The sequence below is a fragment of the Pleurodeles waltl genome, chromosome 4_1 (assembly GCF_031143425.1).
Source record: "Pleurodeles waltl isolate 20211129_DDA chromosome 4_1, aPleWal1.hap1.20221129, whole genome shotgun sequence".
Lineage (NCBI taxonomy): Eukaryota > Metazoa > Chordata > Amphibia > Caudata > Salamandridae > Pleurodeles > Pleurodeles waltl.
Genome location: NC_090442.1, coordinates 61,778,159 through 61,798,781, shown reverse-complemented (window position 1 = coordinate 61,798,781; position 20,623 = coordinate 61,778,159). Strand labels below are relative to the sequence as shown.

Below are 20,623 nucleotides of genomic sequence, written 5' to 3'. Positions count from 1 at the left end.
CACAACTTCCCACGCCAGAAGCGCAGAGTCACGGAAGAACCAACTTTCTTTGTTTGTGCGAAAATGACATGCCCTGAAAAAGAGTAAAAATCTGAAACTACATAATATATCCGCAGAGCGGGAAGGCATGGGTGGGTGTAAGGAATCTGCAGCTAGATGGAGTCTCTACCAGATAATTTGTTACCGAAGGTAAGTAACTTGTTCATCTGATAGAGACTTCTAGCTGCAGATTCCTTACCTTACAATAGATACCCAAGCCATAATCTCCTGACAGTGGGCTGCGGACATATACCTTATACAAGAAAGTCCTGTAGGACAGAGCGAGCAAAATGCCCATATCTACTCACTTGGCTATCCAGGTAGTAGTGTTTTGCAAACGTGTGCAAGGAGGCCCACGTTGCCGCCTGACAGATGTCAGATGTCTAGGACTAGTACTCCTTGAGCTAACGCCGTGGTAGCAACTTTTCCTCTTGTAGAGCGAGCTTTTAAGCCCTAAGGAGGCTGCTTCTTAACCAATGCATAGCAGTTCTTGATGCAGAGAAAGACCCAGAGCAAAATGGTTAGTTTGTGAACCTTCCCGACCCTTCTTTGCTCCAATGTACCCCACAAAGAGTTGGTCATCCACCCGGAACTCTTTTGTGCAGTCAAGGTAGAACGACAATGCTCTTTTTGGGTCCAGACGGTGGAGTCGCTCCTCTTCCTTAGAGGGATGCGGTGGAGCAAGGAAGGTGGACAGGGTGATGTTCTGACCCAGATGGAATGGGGTCACCACCTTGGGGAGGAAAGAGGCATGAGTTAGAGAATCACCTTATCAGGATATACGTGAGATACGGTGGTTTTGATGATAAAGCCTGCATCTCACTTACCCTCCTGGCAGATGTGATCGCCACTAAGAAGGATGTTTTGATGGAGAGCAGCTGGAGGGGACAGTTATATAAAGGGAAATGAGAAATGTGAGCACCAGATTAAGGTCCCATTGGGGCATAACAAAGGGCGTAGCTGGAAACATATGTACAAGCCCTTTTAGGAATCTATGTACAATAGCAGATTTAAACAAAGATGGTTGATAAGGCAACCGAAGAAAAGCCGATAAGGCAGAAAGATAGCCCTTAAGAGTCCTTAAGGTGGAACCCTGTTGACAAAATGAAAAGAAGGATATTAGAGAGAGAAGAAGAAAGAGGATCAATAGACCTCTCTGTACAATGTAATAGAAAACGCTTCCAACGGCAAGTGTAAACCATCTTGGTAGAGGGACGCCTGGCTGTCAAAATGACATTTCAGACTTCGGGAGGGAGGTCATAAACCATCAACTATCGCCGCTCAATCTCTACGCATGAAGGCACAGAGTTGACAGGTTCGGGTGGAGAACCTTCTCCTGCTGCTGCGACAGAAGATCCTCCCGAAGGGGAAACCTGATTGGAGGGCTGATTCTCATTTTTAGAAGCTCTGGATACTAGACTCTCCGTGCCCAATCCGGAGCCACTAGGATTACTTGGGCCCAGTCGTTTTTGATTCTCTTAAGAACTCTGGGCAGACGTGGCATGGGCGGAAAGGCGTACAGGAGGTCTAAACTAAACTTGTGACGAAAAGCGTTGCTTAGCGAAGCCCCCTCGGAAACTCCATCGCGCAATACTGCTGACATTGTGCGTTCTCTGCAGAGGAGAACAGATCTAATCAAGGCTCTCCCCACTGCTGAAAGAGTCCTTGAGCCACTTCCGGATGGAGATACCATTTGTGATTTGCTAGGCATTGCCAGCTGAGTTCATCCTCCCTGGCGTTCCAAGAACCTGCCAGGTGTTGAACCACCAGGGTTATGCCCTGCTGTTCCAGCCATGTCCCGAGACGCAGAGCCTCTTGACAAAGGGTCCATGACACCACACCGCCCTGCTTGTTGCAGTACCACATTGCGGTAGTGTTGTCTGTGAACACCTGCACTATCTTCCCTTCCACAACAGGAAGAAATGCCTTCAATGCCAGTCAGATCGCTCGGACCTCCAATAAGTTTATATGGAGACACGCTTCCACCGGAGACATAAACCTCTGATCTCCGCCTCTCCCAGATGCCCCCCCCCCCCCCAGTCCCAGAAGTGACACATCTGTCACTACTGTAAGATCTGGCTGGGGAAGGGAGAGGAGTCTGCCACTGACCAAGTCACAGTTCACTAACCACCACTGCACATCTTTTGCAGTTCCCTCAGAGATCTGAACCGTATCAGTAAGATTTCCCTAATACTGTGCGCCCATTGGAACTTCAGGTCCCACTGCAGAGCCCTCATATGCCATCTGGCATGTTTGACTAATAGGATGCAGGAAGCCATGAGTCCTAACAGCCTCAGAGTCTGTCTCACCGAAATCCAGGACAGAGGCCGAAACATCGGTATCATAACCTGAATATCCTGGACTTGCTGCTCGGGAGGATAAACCCAAAACTGCATTGTATCCAGAACGGCTCCAATGAAAGGGAGCTTCTGAGAGAGAGTCAGGTGTGACTTTGGCACATTTATAGTGAACCCCAGAGAATGCAGGAGGTCCGTCTTAGTCCGAAGGTTGGTGACGAGAGCCTGGGGTGTCGGAGCCTTTAACAGCCAGTCGTCGAGGCAGGGGAAGACTGAAATCCCTAACCTTCCCAGATGAGCTGCTACCACCGCCATCACTTTGATGAACACCCGAGGGGCACAGGTGAGACCGAAGGGGAGCACGGTAAACTGAAAGTGCTCGTGGCCCACCTTGAACCACAAGTAAAGTCTGTGGGCCGGCAGGATGGGGATGTGAAAATCTGCATCCTGCAAGTCCAACGCTACCATACAGTCTCCTTGGTCTAGGGGCAGACAAGACCTGAGCAAGAGTGAGCATCTTGAATTTCTCCTTCTTGAGGAAGATATTGACGTCCCTTAAATCCAAGATAGGCCGAAGACCCTTGTTCTTTTTTGGAATCAGAAAGTAGTGGGAATACAACCACTGCCTACTTCTGACATTGGGAGCCATAACTTCCTTGCGGAGCAAAATTAAATTATCCTCTATCAGCCGATCTTTCAATGGAGGGATATTGGTAGGGAAAGACAGGAAGGGGAGGGAGTAGCCCTTCTGTATGATCTGCAAGACCCACTTGTCTGATGTTATTGACTGCCAGTGAGGGAGGTGAAATCAAATCTTCACTCCAACTGGACGCATATGGTCTTGCAGAACCATACTAGGAGGGCTTGGGTGCTGCTGAAGAGGAGGGCTGGGTGGTGGCTGACCTCTGGCTAGGCCCTCTGGGTCTAAAGATACCACAACCTCGTCCTTGCACTGAATGCTGTAAAACTGGAGGATGGTGGCTGACTTGTGACTGTTGTGGTACCCCGCACCTCCCGAAGCCTAGAAAGGGGTGAAAAGCAGACTGTTGGCAAGGTGGCACCGAGAGGCCCAAGGATCTGGCCGTAGCTCGAGAGTCCTCGAACTGCTAAAGCGCGGAGTCTGCCTTCTCACCAAAAAGGTGCGAGCCATCAAACGGCATGTCCATAAGATTTGCTTGGACATCCCCTGAAAAGCCAGTGGTATGTAGCCAGGCGTGGCGACGAAGAGCCACTGTCGATGAAATCGCTCTGCCCAGCGAGTTGGTCGTGTCCAATCCACATTGAATTGTAAACTTCGCTGCATCCCTCCCATCCCGGACAGCTTGGGTGAGAGTGTCTCGTACGCCCTCCTGGACCTGGGGCAGCACCTGTGCTACTGTATCCCATAAAGTATGGGAGAAACGGCCCAATAAGCATGAGGTGTTTACAGACCTCAATGCCAAGCTGGAGGAAGAAAACATCTTCTTCCGAAGATGATCCAGCTTCTTGGACTCCCTATCCGGGGGAACGGAAGGGAAGGCACCACAGGAAGTACAGGCTTGGACCACCAAGTTCTCCGGGGTTGGGTGCTGGGTGACGAAACTGGGGTCTGTAGGAGCTGGTCGATGGCAGCGGCCAATTGTCCTATTCTCAGGAGCCCCTATGTTGGGTTTGGACCACGTCCCCAGCAGGACATCGGTAAGGGCTTCACTGAAGTGCAACATCGGTTCTGATGTAGCCACCCCCGGTTGAAGCACCTCTGTCAGGATATTAGACCTGACCGGCACCGAAAGCAACTCGAGGTCCAAGACCTCAGCTGCTCTACGCACCACCATGGCATATGAAGCTCCCTCCTCTGTAGCCACAGTAGGAGGTGAGAGCATGTCAGTATCCCAAGAAGTATCCAGTCCTCTGACTTCTAGTTCCTCATACCAGTCCTGCTCCATAAGGCCATACTCTAAAGGGTCCTCAGACCCCTCCCATTCCTCTCATGTGCCTGGCTGATCAAAATAAGCTTCAGGCACTGATCTGGGCAGAGTATGCGCTGTCGAAGTCAGAATCGGCGTTGAACAAAGTCTTTCCGGCTCTGGATCATCTGGAATGAGAATGGGGCTACCACAGCCAGTGAGCGCTGGCAGTGGAAGGGGCGTCGGACCCAGCGCCAGAGGAGGCAGACTGTGGTGCCAGCATCAGATCGAATCCGATGGGGCCCCTGCTGTCCCCGCAGGGTCTGAGGATCCACCCGCAGGGGCAGCCCGCTCAAATACGAGGTGCATGGCTTTGTAAAATTCCTTAAATTGAGCAGGGGACGCTCCGGCTCCCGGATAAGGGTGGAGGCGTGAAGGTGACCCTGGTGTCGATTCTGCTGAACCGCACTCAGAACGTAGATGTTCCCTAGACGCCTGGTCGGCCAATGGGTGTGGGAAGTCGAAGTCCACTTGGACTTCTTCTTCTTTTTGTGCCTCTTATCTAAATGCCCCGAGGACCTCAAATGCAAGGAAGATGACTTGGGGCTCCTGGAGCGGTGCTGCTACCTCCTCGGAGTTGCGCTGATCGAAGACGACTGTCGAGCCGCTAGGAGCTTAAGAGATTTCTCTCTCAAGGCCTTCAGAGCTGTGGCCCGACAGTTGGAGCACAACTTCGCGTTGTGGTCCCTGTCAAGGCACCAGAGACAAACTTGGTGGGGATCAGTGACCGACATGGCGCAATGACATGTGCCACACGGTTTGAATCCAGTCTTCCTTGAAGTCATTCGCACAGACAATTGAAAAAATCTTTGACGAAACATCGAAAAAAGGGTAGCTCTATCCAGACCTGTGCTTAACCAGCGCGGAAGGAAAAGAACTGGCGTACGTGCACTGGGGTGGTGCCTATATAGAAGACTGTGATGTCACAGATGGCTCCAACGATGCCGACGATGCCACGCGGAGCTGAACGACGCTAGCCGATGGAGCGTGCAGAGTACTGCTCAGCAGAAAAATTATGGATTCGAAGCGGACGTCAGGGAATTTTAAGGTAAAGAATCTGCATATCTTTTTTTTTTTTTTCTTTCTCTTGGCTACAAAATCAGCACATGTAGATCCATGAGAAACAGGTTTGGAAACACAGAGCAAAATGCTACATTTTTACTATACCTTTATTCTTGAACTGAGAAAGGCTCCTGACTAAATCTTGATATTTCTGACTTATTCTTGTCTGTGTTTCTAGTTTTTCTTCCACTATGCTGTGGTGTGGTGTGAAACACTGTCAGTGTATCAGTGACTTCATACATTAGTATCATTACATGCTCACCACATATTCTTTTTTTAATTTATTTTTTAAATAATCTCTTTACAATTCTGCACCAAACAAGAAAAGAAAAAGCACAGGACTAGCCCCTTATACACGGACACCACAGCTTGCAAAAGAATAGAACCTCCTTGCAAATACAGTGATGGAGTAGTGAATGTTTTTGCTGTGCCACCGAATGTCCCAGTGACAAACCATGAGAGGAGAGCTACAGGAAGGCAAACTAAGTGACTATTGCTCAAACCCCTCTGGATGTGGAGGCATCACAAAAGCCGAAACGGATCTCCAGCATACATTTTCTTATGTCTTCCCTGTCTCTGACCCCTGTCTTGAAGACATCCTTGACACTGCAATAACTCTGCCTGAGCCATCCTTCCTTCAGAAAGCCTGCCCCGAAGTATGTGCACTTCCTTCAGACCTGTTACTTCATCAGTATCTCTGCATGCAAAGAATCTGACTCCTAAAGCTCTGTCTGCACTACAACCTCAGTTCCACTTTCTTCCAATGACCCAGTTTCCCTCTTTGGGGTGGCCTCTCTCCAACAGTCATAGCTTTTCCTCCTTCTACCTGCCCTGCCATCCCTAATCTATAAATCAACAGACCCAGGTACCTTTGCCACCAGTTCCTTGTCCTCCAGGCTTGTTGTACAAGAAAAGGTCCAAATCCTGAGAGGAGCCTCCCTGCTGCGTATAATGCTGAAAAGAAATAAGAAAGTGAGAGTGAGTGAGTATGGCGCCATAGAGGAACAAGGACCTTCAAGAGCCGCACTTGGAGATCAACACGGAATAGAGCAGCAAGGATCGCAGAGGGATATATGCACAGGTCCTCTGGCAGCATTGTGTGGGCAGTGATCACTTTTGTGAAAATTTGGGAGCACCACATCCAAGATGATCACAGTAGGCCTTGCGTGATGTGATTGAGTGCACAGCAGCCACTGACGACCACAACCATGTTTGTTACAGAGTCACCTGGCAAATTAAAAGATGTTATTTTTCCCCAGAAATCTTAAAGGTTCCCAACATGCTGAACGGAAAAGGCTTCTGGAAGAATGAATGCCCGCAAAGAGCTGAAAAGTGCTGTTTCAGATCACAAGTTGTTGGAGATGAATGGATCAATCACTTACACATTTAAATTAATACTGTTAGGAGCAAAACGTGGGTGCTGGTCATTTTTGGAGTAGCGTTCATGAAACTGCTTTTCTGCCTTGCTAGGGACATGCTCTTTACTATTACGCACTTACACAGAATGACCTATTGGAGACGTTCTACACATTAACACTCCTATTTCAGTGCTGCCTCAATGGTGATATTCTTTACTTCTTGTTCCTCCTTTACAAATTGATCCTGGCATTCTACTCTTACATACTGCCAATCTTCACAAGTGAACTCCCATGGGTGATATTATTGCTTACCGCACTCCTAGTTTACAGACGTTGTCTCCCTGATGGTCTTATCTCCGTACTAGACCTTGTTTACAGATTCCCGCTAGCTGGTGGCACTCTAGTCCTTAATATTCCTCGACTACTGCTACCTCACTGCTCCCTTTCTGGTCCAATTTAATAGAAGTTGTTTTACTGGTGGGGTTTAGAAATTCAATATTACTAATTTACGGAAGCTAACATGGTGCTCAGTTCCTTAGTGCCTTTAGTTCACAGAAACGTCCTCACTTGTGATGTCCCTGACTTTAGTATTCTCCATTTACAGAATTGCTAATGGATTCTGATCTTATTATTTTCAGTGTATAAAAGCTGCCTCGTGGTGGTGTCCTGCTTCTAGTTTCGAAAATCTTCCTTGCTGGTGGCAAATTAGTCTTCAAAGGTCCTGTTTTACTGAAGCGGTTTCACTGATGGTATTTTATTTGTAATAATCCTAGTGAACAGAGGAACTGTGATATATATTGAAATGGGGCAGGATCAGTTGGTGGAGAGAAAAAAGGGGGCGCATGACACTGTCATGCATGGAATGGTGATATCATTTTCACTACAAAGGGCACCTTATTCTGAAGCACTGACTAGTGGGGGGAAATGTGGCATGCAGCGGCTGAACAGATAACGCCTGCAATTCACTGATGTAATATGCAGAAGACGTGAAAATTAGAAAAACCATCTTGAGGGTCTAAAGTCTCAAAGTGCAAATGAGCATTCGCTCAAAAAGCAAACATATCCAAAAGTGAAGGACCAAATTAAGGCCCCAATGCTGCAAATCGAGAGGAGCAGGGGGAACATTAAAAAGCCTTTCTAAGAAACATATCAACTCCTGTTGCTTCAAAAGGAGCAGTCATCAGGCGAATGAAAAAGGCCAAAAGAGCAGATAAATAATCCTTAAATGTGTTCACAGCAAAGCATTTCTGTGCCAAAAGCACAAGAACATCAGATAGTTTTGCTTAAAATTTTTTTTTTTTTAAATCAACATGTAGTCCCTGCACCGGAGACAAATTTAGATAAGCAGCCAAAGTAGGTGGATGGGCTGTGAGTTGCCAAAATCATGCCTATCAACTCTGGAAGAATGTCAAATTTTTATTAGGTTCCACACAACCTGGTTCAACACTATCTCCATGTGTGGAGGTGTAGTTTTAGGAGATTGAAGTGTAGGACTTTCCCTTCTTGTTGGGACAGCAGATCCCTTCAAAGAGGCAGCTGAAGCGGAAGGCAGAAGCTCAGATTCAGCAAGTCAGGAAACAATAGTCTGAGACCAGTCTGGAGCTATTAGTGTGTGCTGCGTTTCATTCCTCCTTATGTTTTTAGGACCTGTGGGGTCAGCAGCAGAAGCTGAAATACAAAGGAGGCAGACTGGCAACGTATCCTAGAAAGCCTTGAGAAGGATACTCCAGGGCGTAAAAGATTCGTCATTGTCCGCTGTAGCGGACAGATCTAGTGAGGGCGTGCCTGACTGCAGAGATATCTCCCAAGTGACCTCTGGGAGCAGATGCCACTTGTGATTGGCCAGATGATGCCTGATGAGTTTATCCACCCTGATGTGCAGGAAACCCACAACAAGATTGACCGCCAAGAATATTCTGTGTCTTGATTGAGCTGCCCATGATGGGAGGCAGAAAGGCTGTGAGGACCAGGGGTATGGCATGCCGCTCCAGAAAACTGATATGGTGACACTTCTCAAAAGTAGATCACAAGTCTCTGGCCTCCACTGTGTACTGGTGATCTACCCATCCCAGAGAAGATGAGTCCACGGCTAGCCTGAGCTCTGGATCGGACAGACTGTATGGTCTGTCACACATCAGATTGCTTTAGTTATCCTAGCATGACAAAGGTCGGGATCTGGCTGAAGTCTGTTCCAGATTCTATGTCAGAATCTGAAGACATCTGGAACAGGAGCTGAGGGCTGAGAGGGGGTCACTACTGGCATGGTCTGTGGCACAGGTGTCAAACTGTGGGCTGGTGATGGTCAAAGGCACACTGATGCCAAATGGGGTCAGTCAATAGAGGGAAGGGACCTGTCGGCCAAGGCACAGTTAGAGGCCAGAAGGCTCATCAAAAGGTAAGGGACAGTTGAAATAACTGCACGATTATCTAGCTAAAGACCTCTATCTTCAATTTTATCTTCACCATATATTTCCTATATGATATAGTAGCTCCTCTGCATTTCCAACGACCGTTCATATAAATAAATATTTAAGACAGTAGGGGTAGCAGATAATATGAGAGAATGAAAATGTCACTTACCCAGTGTACATCTGTTCGTGGCATCAGTCGCAGTAGATTCGCATGTTCTGCAATAGCTCGCCATCTGGTGTTGGGCCGGAGTGTTACAAGTTGTTTTTCTTCGAAGAAGTCTTTCGAGTCACGGGACCGAGTGACTCCTCCTTTTGTCTCCATTGCGCATGGGCGTCGACTCCATCCTCGATTGTTTTTCCCCGCAGAGGGTGAGGTAGGAGTTGAATTGTAGTAATAGTGCCCATGCAATGGAGTGACTAAGTATGCACCTATTTAAGGTTGAGATGATACATATATAAATAATTGAAGGTAACTTCCAAACTGCTACAGGCTCCCGGGGAGGCGGGTGGGCACATGCGAATCTACTGCGACTGATGCCACGAACAGATGTACACTGGGTAAGTGACATTTTCAGTTCGATGGCATCTGTCGCTGTAGATACGCATGTTCTGCAATAGACTAGTAAGCAGTTATTTCCCCAAAAGCGGTGGATCAGCCTGTAGGAGTGGAAGTAGTCTGAAATAATGTCCTTAATACAGCTTGACCTACTGTGGCTTGTTGTGCGGATAACACGTCTACACAGTAGTGCTTGGTGAATGTGTGAGGCGTAGACCATGTGGCTGCCTTACATATTTCTTGCATTGGGATGTTTCCTAGAAAGGCCATGGTAGCACCTTTCTTTCTGGTTGAGTGTGCCCTTGGTGTAATGGGCAGCTGTCGTTTAGCTTTAAGGTAGCAGATTTGGATGCATTTAACTATCCATCTGGCTATACCTTGTTTTGAAATTGGGTTTCCTGCATGAGGTTTTTGAAATGCAATAAAGAGTTGTTTAGTCTTTCTGATGTTCTTTGTTCTGTCAATGTAATACATTAATGCTCTTTTGACATCTAATGTATGTAGTGCCCTTTCAGCTACGGTATCTGGCTGTGGAAAGAACACCGGAAGTTCCACTGTTTGATTTAGATGGAACGGTGAAATAACCTTTGGCAAAAATTTAGGATTGGTCCTTAGGACGACTTTATTTTTGTGTAGTTGTATAAAAGGTTCCTGTATAGTAAACGCCTGAATCTCGCTTACTCTTCTCAGGGAAGTAATGGCGATGAGAAATGCCACCTTCCAGGTTAGGAACTGTATGTCGCAGGAGTGCATGGGTTCAAAAGGTGGACCCATAAGTCTAGTTAGGACAACATTTAGGTTCCATGAAGGAACAGGTAGTGTTCTTGGTGGTATAATTCTCCTAAGGCCCTCCATGAATGCTTTAATGACTGGTATTTTATATAGGGAAGTTGAATAGGTAGTCTGCAGGTATGCAGATATTGCTGCAAGGTGAATTTTAATGGAAGAGAAAGCTAGGTTAGATTTTTGTAAGTGAAGCAAGTAACCCACTACATGTTCTGGAGTTGTGTGTAATGGTTGTATTTGATTAATATGGCAGTAGCAAACAAACCTCTTCCATTTACTTGCATAGCAGTGCCTGGTGGATGGCCTTCTTGCTTGTTTTATGACTTCCATACATTCTTGGGTAAGTTGTAAGTGCCCGAATTCTAGGATTTCAGGAGCCAGATTGCTAGATTCAGCGATGCTGGATCTGGGTGTCTGATCTTTTGGTTGTGCTGTGTCAACAGATCTGGCCTGTTGGGCAATTTGATGCAGGGTACCACTGATAGGTCTAGCAGCGTTGTGTACCAGGGTTGCCTTGCCCAAGTTGGTGCTATCAATATGAGTTTGAGTTTGCTTTGACTGAGTTTGTTTACCAGGTAAGGAAGGAGAGGGAGAGGAGGAAAAGCGTAAGCAAATATCCCTGACCAGTTCATCCATAGGGCATTGCCTTGGGATTGTTTGTGTGGGTATCTGGATGCGAAGTTTTGGCATTTTGCGTTCTCCCTTGTCGCAAACAAGTCTATCTGAGGTGTTCCCCAGAGTTTGAAATAAGTGTTCAGTATTTGGGGGTGAATTTCCCATTCGTGGACCTGTTGGTGATCTCGAGAGAGATTGTCTGCGAGTTGATTTTGTATCCCTGGTATAAACTGTGCAATTAGGCGAATTTGGTTGTGAATTGCCCAATGCCAAATTTTTTGTGCTAACCTGCTTAACTGCGTGGAGTGCGTCCCTCCCTGCTTGTTTAGATAATACATTGTTGTCATGTTGTCTGTTTTGACGAGAATGTATTTGTGAACTATTATTGGTTGGAAAGCTTTTAGTGCTTGAAAAACTGCAAGAAGTTCTAGGTGATTGATATGCAGTTTTGTTTGATGTACGTTCCATTGTCCTTGTATGCTGTGTTGATCGAGGTGTGCTCCCCACCCTGTCATAGAAGCATCTGTTGTTATTACGTATTGTGGCACTGGGTCTTGAAAAGGCCGCCCCTTGTTTAAATTTATGTTGTTCCACCACAGAAGCGAGAGGTAAGTTTGGCGGTCTATTAACACCAGATCTAGAAGGTGACCCTGTGCTTGAGACCACTGTGATGCTAGGCATTGTTGTAAGGGCCTCATGTGCAGTCTTGCGTTTGGGACAATGGCTATGCATGATGACATCATGCCTAGGAGTTGTAATACCATCTTTGCTTGTATCTTTTGTGTTGGATACATGCGTTGTATGATGGTGTTGAAATTTTGAATTCTTTGTGGACTTGGAGTGGCTACTCCTTTTGATGTGTCTATTATGGCTCCCAGGTATTGTTGTACCTTGCGTGGCCGAATCTTGGATTTTGTGAAATTGACGGTGAACCCTAGTTTGAAGAGGGTTTGTATGATATGATTTGTGTGATTTGAGCACTCTATTAACGAATGGGCCTTGATTAGCCAGTCGTCTAGATATGGGAACACATGTATTTGCTGCCTTCTGATGTGTGCAGCGACTACCGCTAGACATTTGGTAAAGACTCTTGGTGCGGTTGTTAATCCGAAAGGCAGTACCTTGAATTGGTAATGTATTCCTTTGAATACAAACCTTAGGTATTTCCTGTGCGATGGGTGAATTGGTATATGGAAATAAGCATCCTTGAGGTCTAACGTTGCCATGTAGTCGTGCAGCTTTAGCAATGGCAATACTTCTTGTAGTGTGACCATGTGGAAGTGGTCTGATTTGATGAAAGTGTTGACTACTCTGAGGTCTAGGATTGGTCTCAGTGTTTCGTCCTTCTTTGGTATCAGAAAGTACAGTGAGTAAACTCCTGTGTTTATTTGTGTGTTTGGCACTAATTCTATTGCATTCTTTTGCAATAGTGCCTGCACTTCTATCTCTAGGAGATTGGAATGGTGTGTTGTTAAATTTTGTGCTTTTGGTGGTATGTTTGGAGGGAACTGTAGAAATTCTATGCAGTAACCATGTTGGATAATTGCTAGAACCCAAGTGTCTGTAGTGATTTTCTCCCATGCTGTGTAATAATGACCTATTCGTCCCCCCACTGGTGTTGTGTGGAGGGGGTGAGTGACATGTGAGTCACTGTTTAGTAGGAGGGGTTTTGGGGCTTTGGAATCTTCCTCTATTTCTAGGGAATTGCCCTCCTCTATATTGTCCCCGAAAACCTCCTCTATACTGTCCTTGGTAACTGGACGGTGTGGCTTGTGAGGTGCTGGCTTGTGTGCTTTGACCCCGAAACCCCCCTCGAAAGGGCGTTTTACGGAATGAGCTGTAAGTCCCTCTGCTCTGCGGGGAGTAGAGTGCGCCCATGGCTTTGGCAGTGTCCGTATCTTTTTTGAGTTTCTCAATCGCTGTGTCCACTTCTGGACCGAACAGTTCTTTTTCATTAAAAGGCATATTGAGAACTGCTTGTTGAATCTCTGGTTTAAATCCAGACGTTCGGAGCCATGCATGCCTTCTGATAGTTACAGATGTATTAATTGTCCGTGCAGCTGTATCTGCAGCGTCCATGGAGGAGCGGATCTGGTTGTTGGAGATGGCCTGTCCCTCCTCAACCACTTGTTTTGCCCTATTTTGGAAGTCTTTGGGCAGATGTTCAATGAGATGTTGCATCTCGTCCCAGTGGGCTCTGTCATAGCGCGCAAGTAGTGCCTGGGAGTTCGCGATGCGCCACTGGTTTGCAGCTTGTGCTGCGACTCTTTTACCAGCTGCATCAAACTTGCGGCTTTCTTTATCTGGGGGTGGTGCATCTCCAGATGTGTGAGAGTTGGCCCTTTTCCTAGCTGCTCCTACAACAACAGAGTCTGGTGGCAGCTGTGTTGTGATGAAAGCCGGGTCTGTAGGAGGCGGCTTATACTTTTTTTCCACCCTTGGTGTGATTGCCCTACTTTTGACCGGGTCCTTAAATATGTCTTTTGCGTGCCGGAGCATACCAGGGAGCATAGGCAGGCTTTGGTAGGAGCTGTGGGTGGAGGAGAGTGTGTTGAACAGGAAATCATCCTCGACCTGTTCTGAGTGGAGGCTTACGTTGTGAAATTGTGCTGCTCTAGCCACCACCTGAGAGTACGCGGTGCTGTCTTCTGGTGGAGATGGTTTTGTAGGGTATGCCTCTGGGCTGTTATCTGACACTGGGGCGTCGTATAGGTCCCATGCGTCCTGGTCTTGGTCGCCCTGGCTCATGGTGGTGTGAGCTGGGGAGTGTGATGGCGTTTGTGCTGGTGAAACGTTAATCACGGGCGGAGGAGAGGGTGGTGGTGTAACTCTTTTCACCACTTTTGGTTGTGGTGCTTGTTCCGTCTGGAACTCCAACCTTCTCTTTCTCCTAATGGGGGGAAGGGTGCTTATTTTTCCTGTCCCCTGCTGAATGAAGATACGCTTTTGCGTATGGTCCGCATCAGTTGCTTGCAGCTCTTCCTCAAACCTATGCTTCTGCATTTGGGAGGTTAGCGAGTGCTCTTCTGTATAAGAGCCTGAAGCTGGGTCGCTTGCAGTTTGTTTCGGCGTCGAAACTGTGTCTGCGTGTTTTTTCGGCTCCGAGGTGACTTTTTTCCTTTTCGGGGCCGAAACCTCTCGGCGTCGATCTGTTTCGGTGCCGCTGTCTCGGCGTCGAGCCGTGTCCACACCGGCATCTCGGTGTCGAGGCTTGTCTCCAGCACTTTCTCGGTCCCGAGAAGGCTGCGTGCCGGTGTCTCGACCGGAGTCGGACGATCTCGGCACTGTTTGGGCCTTTTTCGGTGCCGACGGTCGGTCACCGATTTTATGGGTTGAGCCATGGCCTGGTGGCAGTGGCGTCCCCTGGGCCTTGTAAATGTTTCTTTGTGTGGTTTTCGACGTCTTACTCACGGTTTGTGTATCGTCGAATCCTTCGGAGTCTGAGTCTTGGATCGAGAAGGTACCTTCCTCTTCCTGTTCCTCGAACTCCCGTCGGGCTGTCGGTGCGGACGCCATTTGAAGTCTTCTGGCTCGACGGTCTCGGAGTGTTTTTCGGGACCGGAACGCACGACAGGCCTCGCAGGTGTCTTCGCTGTGCTCAGGTGACAGGCACAGGTTGCAGACCAAGTGTTGGTCTGTGTAGGGGTATTTATTGTGGCATTTGGGGCAGAAACGGAACGGGGTCCGTTCCATCGGCGTTCTTCAGCACGCGGTCGGGCCGACCAGGCCCCGACGGAGGATCGAAAAATTACCCCGAAGGGCACCGGAGCTCTTCGATCTTCGATGCGGTGTTGAATGTAAGTATGCCGATCCCGAACGCAACAATACCGACGAAAATCTTCCGAAATTAACTATTTTTTCTGTTCCGAAACTCGGAGCGACAGGAACACGTCCGAACCCGATGGCGGAAAAAAAACAATCGAGGATGGAGTCGACGCCCATGCGCAATGGAGACAAAAGGAGGAGTCACTCGGTCCCGTGACTCGAAAGACTTCTTCGAAGAAAAACAACTTGTAACACTCCGGCCCAACACCAGATGGCGAGCTATTGCAGAACATGCGTATCTACAGCGACAGATGCCATCGAACTTGATGTTTTGGAAAATCAGAAATGTGTGTAGCAAAAAATATGTGAAGTATAATGATAAGAGAAACATGTTTAAAGATGGCCGCCGTATTTTGAATAAGGGTAGTAGACCGTTTTTTATGTTATTGAACTGTTGTGGGAATATATAGAAATGAAAGTAGGGACTAAAGTAGGCACTTTAATTTGGCACAAAAACTAAATCACCCAACGCGTTTCGGGACTCCAAGCTCCCTTGAGCTTGAGCAATTTTAGTCCCTACTTTCATTTCATTTTCATTATATATATATATATATATGGAAAATGTCACTTACCCAGTGTACATCTGTTCGTGGCATGAGACGCTGCAGATTCACATGCTTTGCACATCCCGCCATCTAGTGTTGGGCTCGGAGTGTTACAAGTTGTTTTTCTTCGAAGAAGTCTTTTCGAGTCACGAGATCGAGGGACTCCTCCCCTTCCGGCTCCATTGCGCATGGGCGTCGACTCCATCTTAGATTGTTTTCCCCGCAGAGGGTGAGGTAGGAGTTGTGTATTATAGTAATAGTGCCCATGCAATGGAGTAAATATGTATGTACATAATGTGGTTTAAAGTGATATATATACAAATTTACAAATGTTCAAGATCAACTTCGAAACGGCTACAGGCTCCCGGGGAGGCGGGTGGGCGCATGTGAATCTGCAGCGTCTCATGCCACGAACAGATGTACACTGGGTAAGTGACATTTTCCGTTCGATGGCATGTGTAGCTGCAGATACACATGCTTTGCATAGACTAGTAAGCAGTTATCTCCCCAAAAGCGGTGGCTCAGCCTGTAGGAGTTGAAGTTGTTTGAAATAAAGTTCGTAGTACTGCTTGTCCTACTGTGGCTTGTTGTGCTGTTAACACATCCACGCAGTAATGTTTGGTAAACGTATGAGGCGTAGACCATGTGGCTGCCTTACATATTTCAGTCATTGGAATGTTTCCTAGAAAGGCCATAGTAGCACCTTTCTTCCTAGTTGAATGTGCCTTTGGTGTTATAGGCAGTTCTCTTTTTGCTTTGAGTTAACAGGTTTGAATACATTTAACTATCCATCTGGCAATGCCTTGTTTGGATATTGGATTCCCTGTATGAGGTTTTTGAAAAGCAACAAACAGTTGTTTTGTTTTCCGTATTTGTTTTGTTCTATCAATGTAGTACATTAAAGCTCTTTTGATGTCTAATGTATGTAGTGCTCTTTAAGCTACAGAATCTGGTTCTGGAAAGAACACTGGTAGTTCTACTGTTTGATTTAAGTGAAACGGTGATATGACTTTTGGTAAGAACTTTGGATTAGTTCGTAAAACTACTTTATGCTTGTGTATCTGAATAAAGGGTTCTTGTATGGTAAATGCCTGTATTTCACTTACTCTTCTTAGAGATGTGATGGCAATGAGAAACGCTACTTTCCATGTTAAATATTGTATCTCACATGAGTGCATGGGTTCAAAAGGTGGACCCATGAGTCTTGTTAAGACAATGTTAAGGTTCCACGAAGGAACTGGTGGCGTTCTTGGTGGGATAATTCTCTTTAGGCCCTCCATAAATGCTTTTATGACTGGGATCCTAAATAATGAAGTTGAGTGCGTAATTTGCAGATAAGCTGAAATTGCGGTAAGATGTATTTTAATGGATGAAAAAGCTAGCTTTGACTTTTGTAAATGTAGTAAGTAGCTTATGATGTCTTTAGCAGATGCGTGTAATGGCTGAATTTGATTATTATGGCAATAATAAACAAATCTTTTCCACTTATTTGCATAGCAATGTCTTGTGGTTGGTTTCCTTGCTTGTTTTATGACCTCCATACATTCCTGTGTAAGGTCTAGATGTCCGAATACTAAGACTTCAGGAGCCAAATTGCTAGATTCAGTGATGCTGGATTTGGATGCCTGATCTGTTGTTTGTGTTGAGTTAACAGATCTGGTCTGTTTGGAAGCTTGATATGAGGCACTACTGAGAGGTCTAGTAGTGTTGTGTACCAAGGTTGTCTTGCCCAGGTTGGTGCTATTAGTATGAGTTTGAGTTTGTTTTGACTCAATTTGTTTACTAGATACAGAAGGAGTGGGAGAGGGGGAAAAGTGTATGCAAATATCCCTGACCAACTCATCCATAACGCATTGCCCTGAGATTGATCTTGTGGGTACCTGGATGCGAAGTTTTGGCATTTTGCGTTTTCTTTTGTTGCAAATAGGTCTATTTGTGGTGTTCCCCATCTTTGGAAGTAAGTGTTTAGTATTTGGGGGTGAATCTCCCATTCGTGCATCTGTTGGTGATCCCGAGAGAGACTGTCTGCTAACTGATTCTGAATCCCTGGAATAAACTGTGCTATTAGGCGAATGTGGTTGTGAATCGCCCAATGCCATATTCTCTGTGCCAGGAGACACAACTGTGTTGAGTGTGTTCCTCCCTGTTTGTTCAGATAATACATCGTTGTCTGTTTTGACAAGAATGTGTTTGTGGCTTATTATGGGTTGCAATGCCTTCAACGCTAGAAATACTGCCAGTAGTTCTAAGTGATTTATGTGAAACTGTCTCTGCTGAGTGTCCCATTATCCTTGGAGGCTGTGTTGATTGAGGTGTGCTCCCCACCCTATCATGGAGGCATCTGTCGTTATTACGTATTGAGGCACTGGGTCTTGGAAAGGCCGCCCTTGGTTTAAATTTATATTGTTCCACCATTGAAGCGAGGTGTATGTTTGGCGGTCTATCAACACTAGATCTAGAAGTTGACCCTGTGCCTGTGAACATTGTGATGCTAGGCACTGTTGTAAGGGCCGCATGTGCAACCTTGCGTTTGGGACAATGGCTATGCATGAGGACATCATGCCTAGTAGTTTCATCACCATCTTGACTTGTATCTTTTGTTTTGGATACATGGCCTGTATTACATTGTGAAATGCCTGTACCCTTTGTGGACTTGGAGTGGCAATCCCTTTTGTTGTGTTGATTGTCGCCCCTAAGTATTGCTGTGTTTGACACGGTTGAAGGTGTGACTTTGTGTAGTTGAGTGAGAAACCCAGTTTGTGGAGGGTTTCTATGACATACTTTGTGTGTTGTGAACACCGTTCTTGCGTGTTGGTTTTGATTAACCAATCGTCTAGGTACGGGAACACATGTATTTGCGGCCTCCTGATATGTGCAGCCACTACTGCCAGGCATTTTGTAAAAACTCTTGGCACAGTTGTTATCCCGAATGGCAACACTTTGAATTGGTAATGTACCCCTTGGATTACAAACCTTAAGTACTTTCTGTGGGAAGGATGTATAGGTATATGGAAATACACATCCTTGAGGTCTAGTGTTGTCATGTAGTCTTGTTTGAGCAATGGGATTACGCCCTGTAATGTCACCATGTGAAAGTGATCTGATTTGATGTAGATATTTAATGTTCGGAGATCTAATATAGGTCTTAGAGTTTTGTCCTTTTTGGGTATGAGAAAGTACAGCGAGTAAACTCCTGTTCCTCTCTGATGAATTGGTACCAGTTCTATTGCATCTTTTTGTAACAACGCTTGGACCTCTAGTTCTAGAAGATCCATGTGTTGTTTTGACATATTGTGTGTTTTCGGTGGGACATTTGGAGGGAATTGGAGAAATTCTATGCAATAACCATGCTGGATAATTGCTAGGAACCAAGTGTCTGTTGTTATTTCCTCCCAATGTTTGTAGAACTTGGTTAGTCTCCCCCCCACAGGTGTTATGTGTTGGGGATTTGTGACGTCGAAGTCACTGCTTGTTTTGAGGAGTTTTGGGACTTTGGAACTTCCCTCTACTCTTTTGGAATTGGCCCCCTCTATATTGTCCCCGAAAACTTCCCTGCTGCTATTGGCTCTGATAAGTGGGCCTTGTTTGTGAGGTTGTGGGTTCTGTGCTTTGTCCTCAAAACCCCTCTCGAAACTGTGTTTTACGAAATGTGCCTCTGCTCTGTGGGGAGTAGAGTGCGCCCATGGCTTTGGCCGTATCAGTGTCCTTTTTAAGTTTTTCGATAGCAGTGTCCACCTCCGGCCCAAACAACTGCTGTCCGTTAAATGGCATATTCAGCATGGCTTGTTGTATTTCCGGCTTGAATCCTGATGTACGCAGCCATGCGTGTCGCCTTATGGTCACTGCTGTATTTACTGTCCTAGCAGCTGTATCTGCTGCATCCATTGCAGAGCGTATCTGATTGTTCGAGATACTCTGTCCTTCCTCCGCCACCTGTTGTGCCCTTTTTTGGAACTCTTTGGGCAAGTGTTCAATGAAATGTTGCATTTCGTCCCAATGAGCCCTATCATATCTCGCCAGCAATGCCTGTGAGTTGGCAATGCGCCATTGGTTGGCCGCTTGTGCTGCAACCCTTTTCCCCGCTGTGTCGAACTTGCGACTCTCCTTGTCTGGAGGTGGTGCGTCTCCCAAGGTGTGTGAGTTCGCTCTCTTGCGAGCTGCCCCTACTACCACAGAGTCTGGTGTTAATTGCTGCGTGATGTATACAGGGTCTGTTGGCGGCGGCTTGTATTTCTTCTTCACCTTTGGAGTTATGGCCCTGCCCTTCACAGGCTCCTGAAACACCTGTTTGGAGAGTTTTAGCATTCCAGGTAGCATAGGGAGACTTTGGTATTGGCTATGTGTGGAGGATAGTGTGTTAAATAAAAAGTCATCCTCAATAGGCTCTGCATGCAGGGTGACATTATGAAACGCCGCTGCTCTTGACACCACCTGTGTGTAGGCTGTACTGTCCTCAGGTGGCGACGATCTCGCTGGATAACAGTCTGGGCTGTTATCTGATACTGGCGCATCATAAAGATCCCATGCGTCGGGATCATCCTGACTCATTCCAGTATGAGTTGGGGACTGCATCAGTGGTGGAGTGGCCACCGGTGATGTCTGCGTTGAGCGTGGTGGAGATGGTGGCGGGGTTACTTGTCTTGCCACCTTTGCCTGTGGCTGCTTGTCCTTTTCTTGAAAGGCAAGTCTTCTTTTCATCCTAATTGGGGGAAGAGTACTTATCTTCCCCTGTGTCCTTTTGGATGTGGAGCCTTCTCTGAGTGTAGTCTGGCTCCATTGACTCTAGTTCTTGTCCGAACCTATGTTCTTGCATTTGTGAGGACAGTCCCTGTTCCTCTGTGTAGGAACTTGTTTTCGGTTCCGAGGCCGGATGTTTCGGTATGGAAACTTTTTCGGCAGTCTTTTTCGGCTCCGACGACACTTTAATTTTCGGCGTTCCGGTCTCTCGGTGCCGACTCGTTTCGATGCCGCCCTCTCGATGCCGCCCTCTCGGTGCCGAACTTGCTCTGACCCGCTGTCTCGGGGTCGAGTCTGCTCTGTGCGGGTATCTCGACCGGAGTCGGATGCATTCGACACATGCGTGCCCTTTTTCGGTGCCGATGATCGGTCACCTATTTTTCGGGTTAAGCCTGCTGGCGGTGGCGTCCCCTGGGCTTTAGTGGTCTTTCCGTGAGTTTTGTGTG

At 46.8% G+C, this 20,623-nt stretch overlaps 1 protein-coding gene across 1 annotated transcript in view; it reads right to left on the bottom strand.

The window, feature by feature from the left end:
- Positions 1 to 20,623, bottom strand: part of SZT2 (SZT2 subunit of KICSTOR complex) — a 606,663-nt gene that overhangs the window by 216,312 nt on the left and 369,728 nt on the right. Inside the window, exon 50 of the mRNA XM_069227802.1 lies at positions 6,214 to 6,298. Coding sequence (XP_069083903.1) covers positions 6,214 to 6,298 — 85 coding nt within the window. The remainder of the gene's footprint in view (positions 1 to 6,213; positions 6,299 to 20,623) is intronic.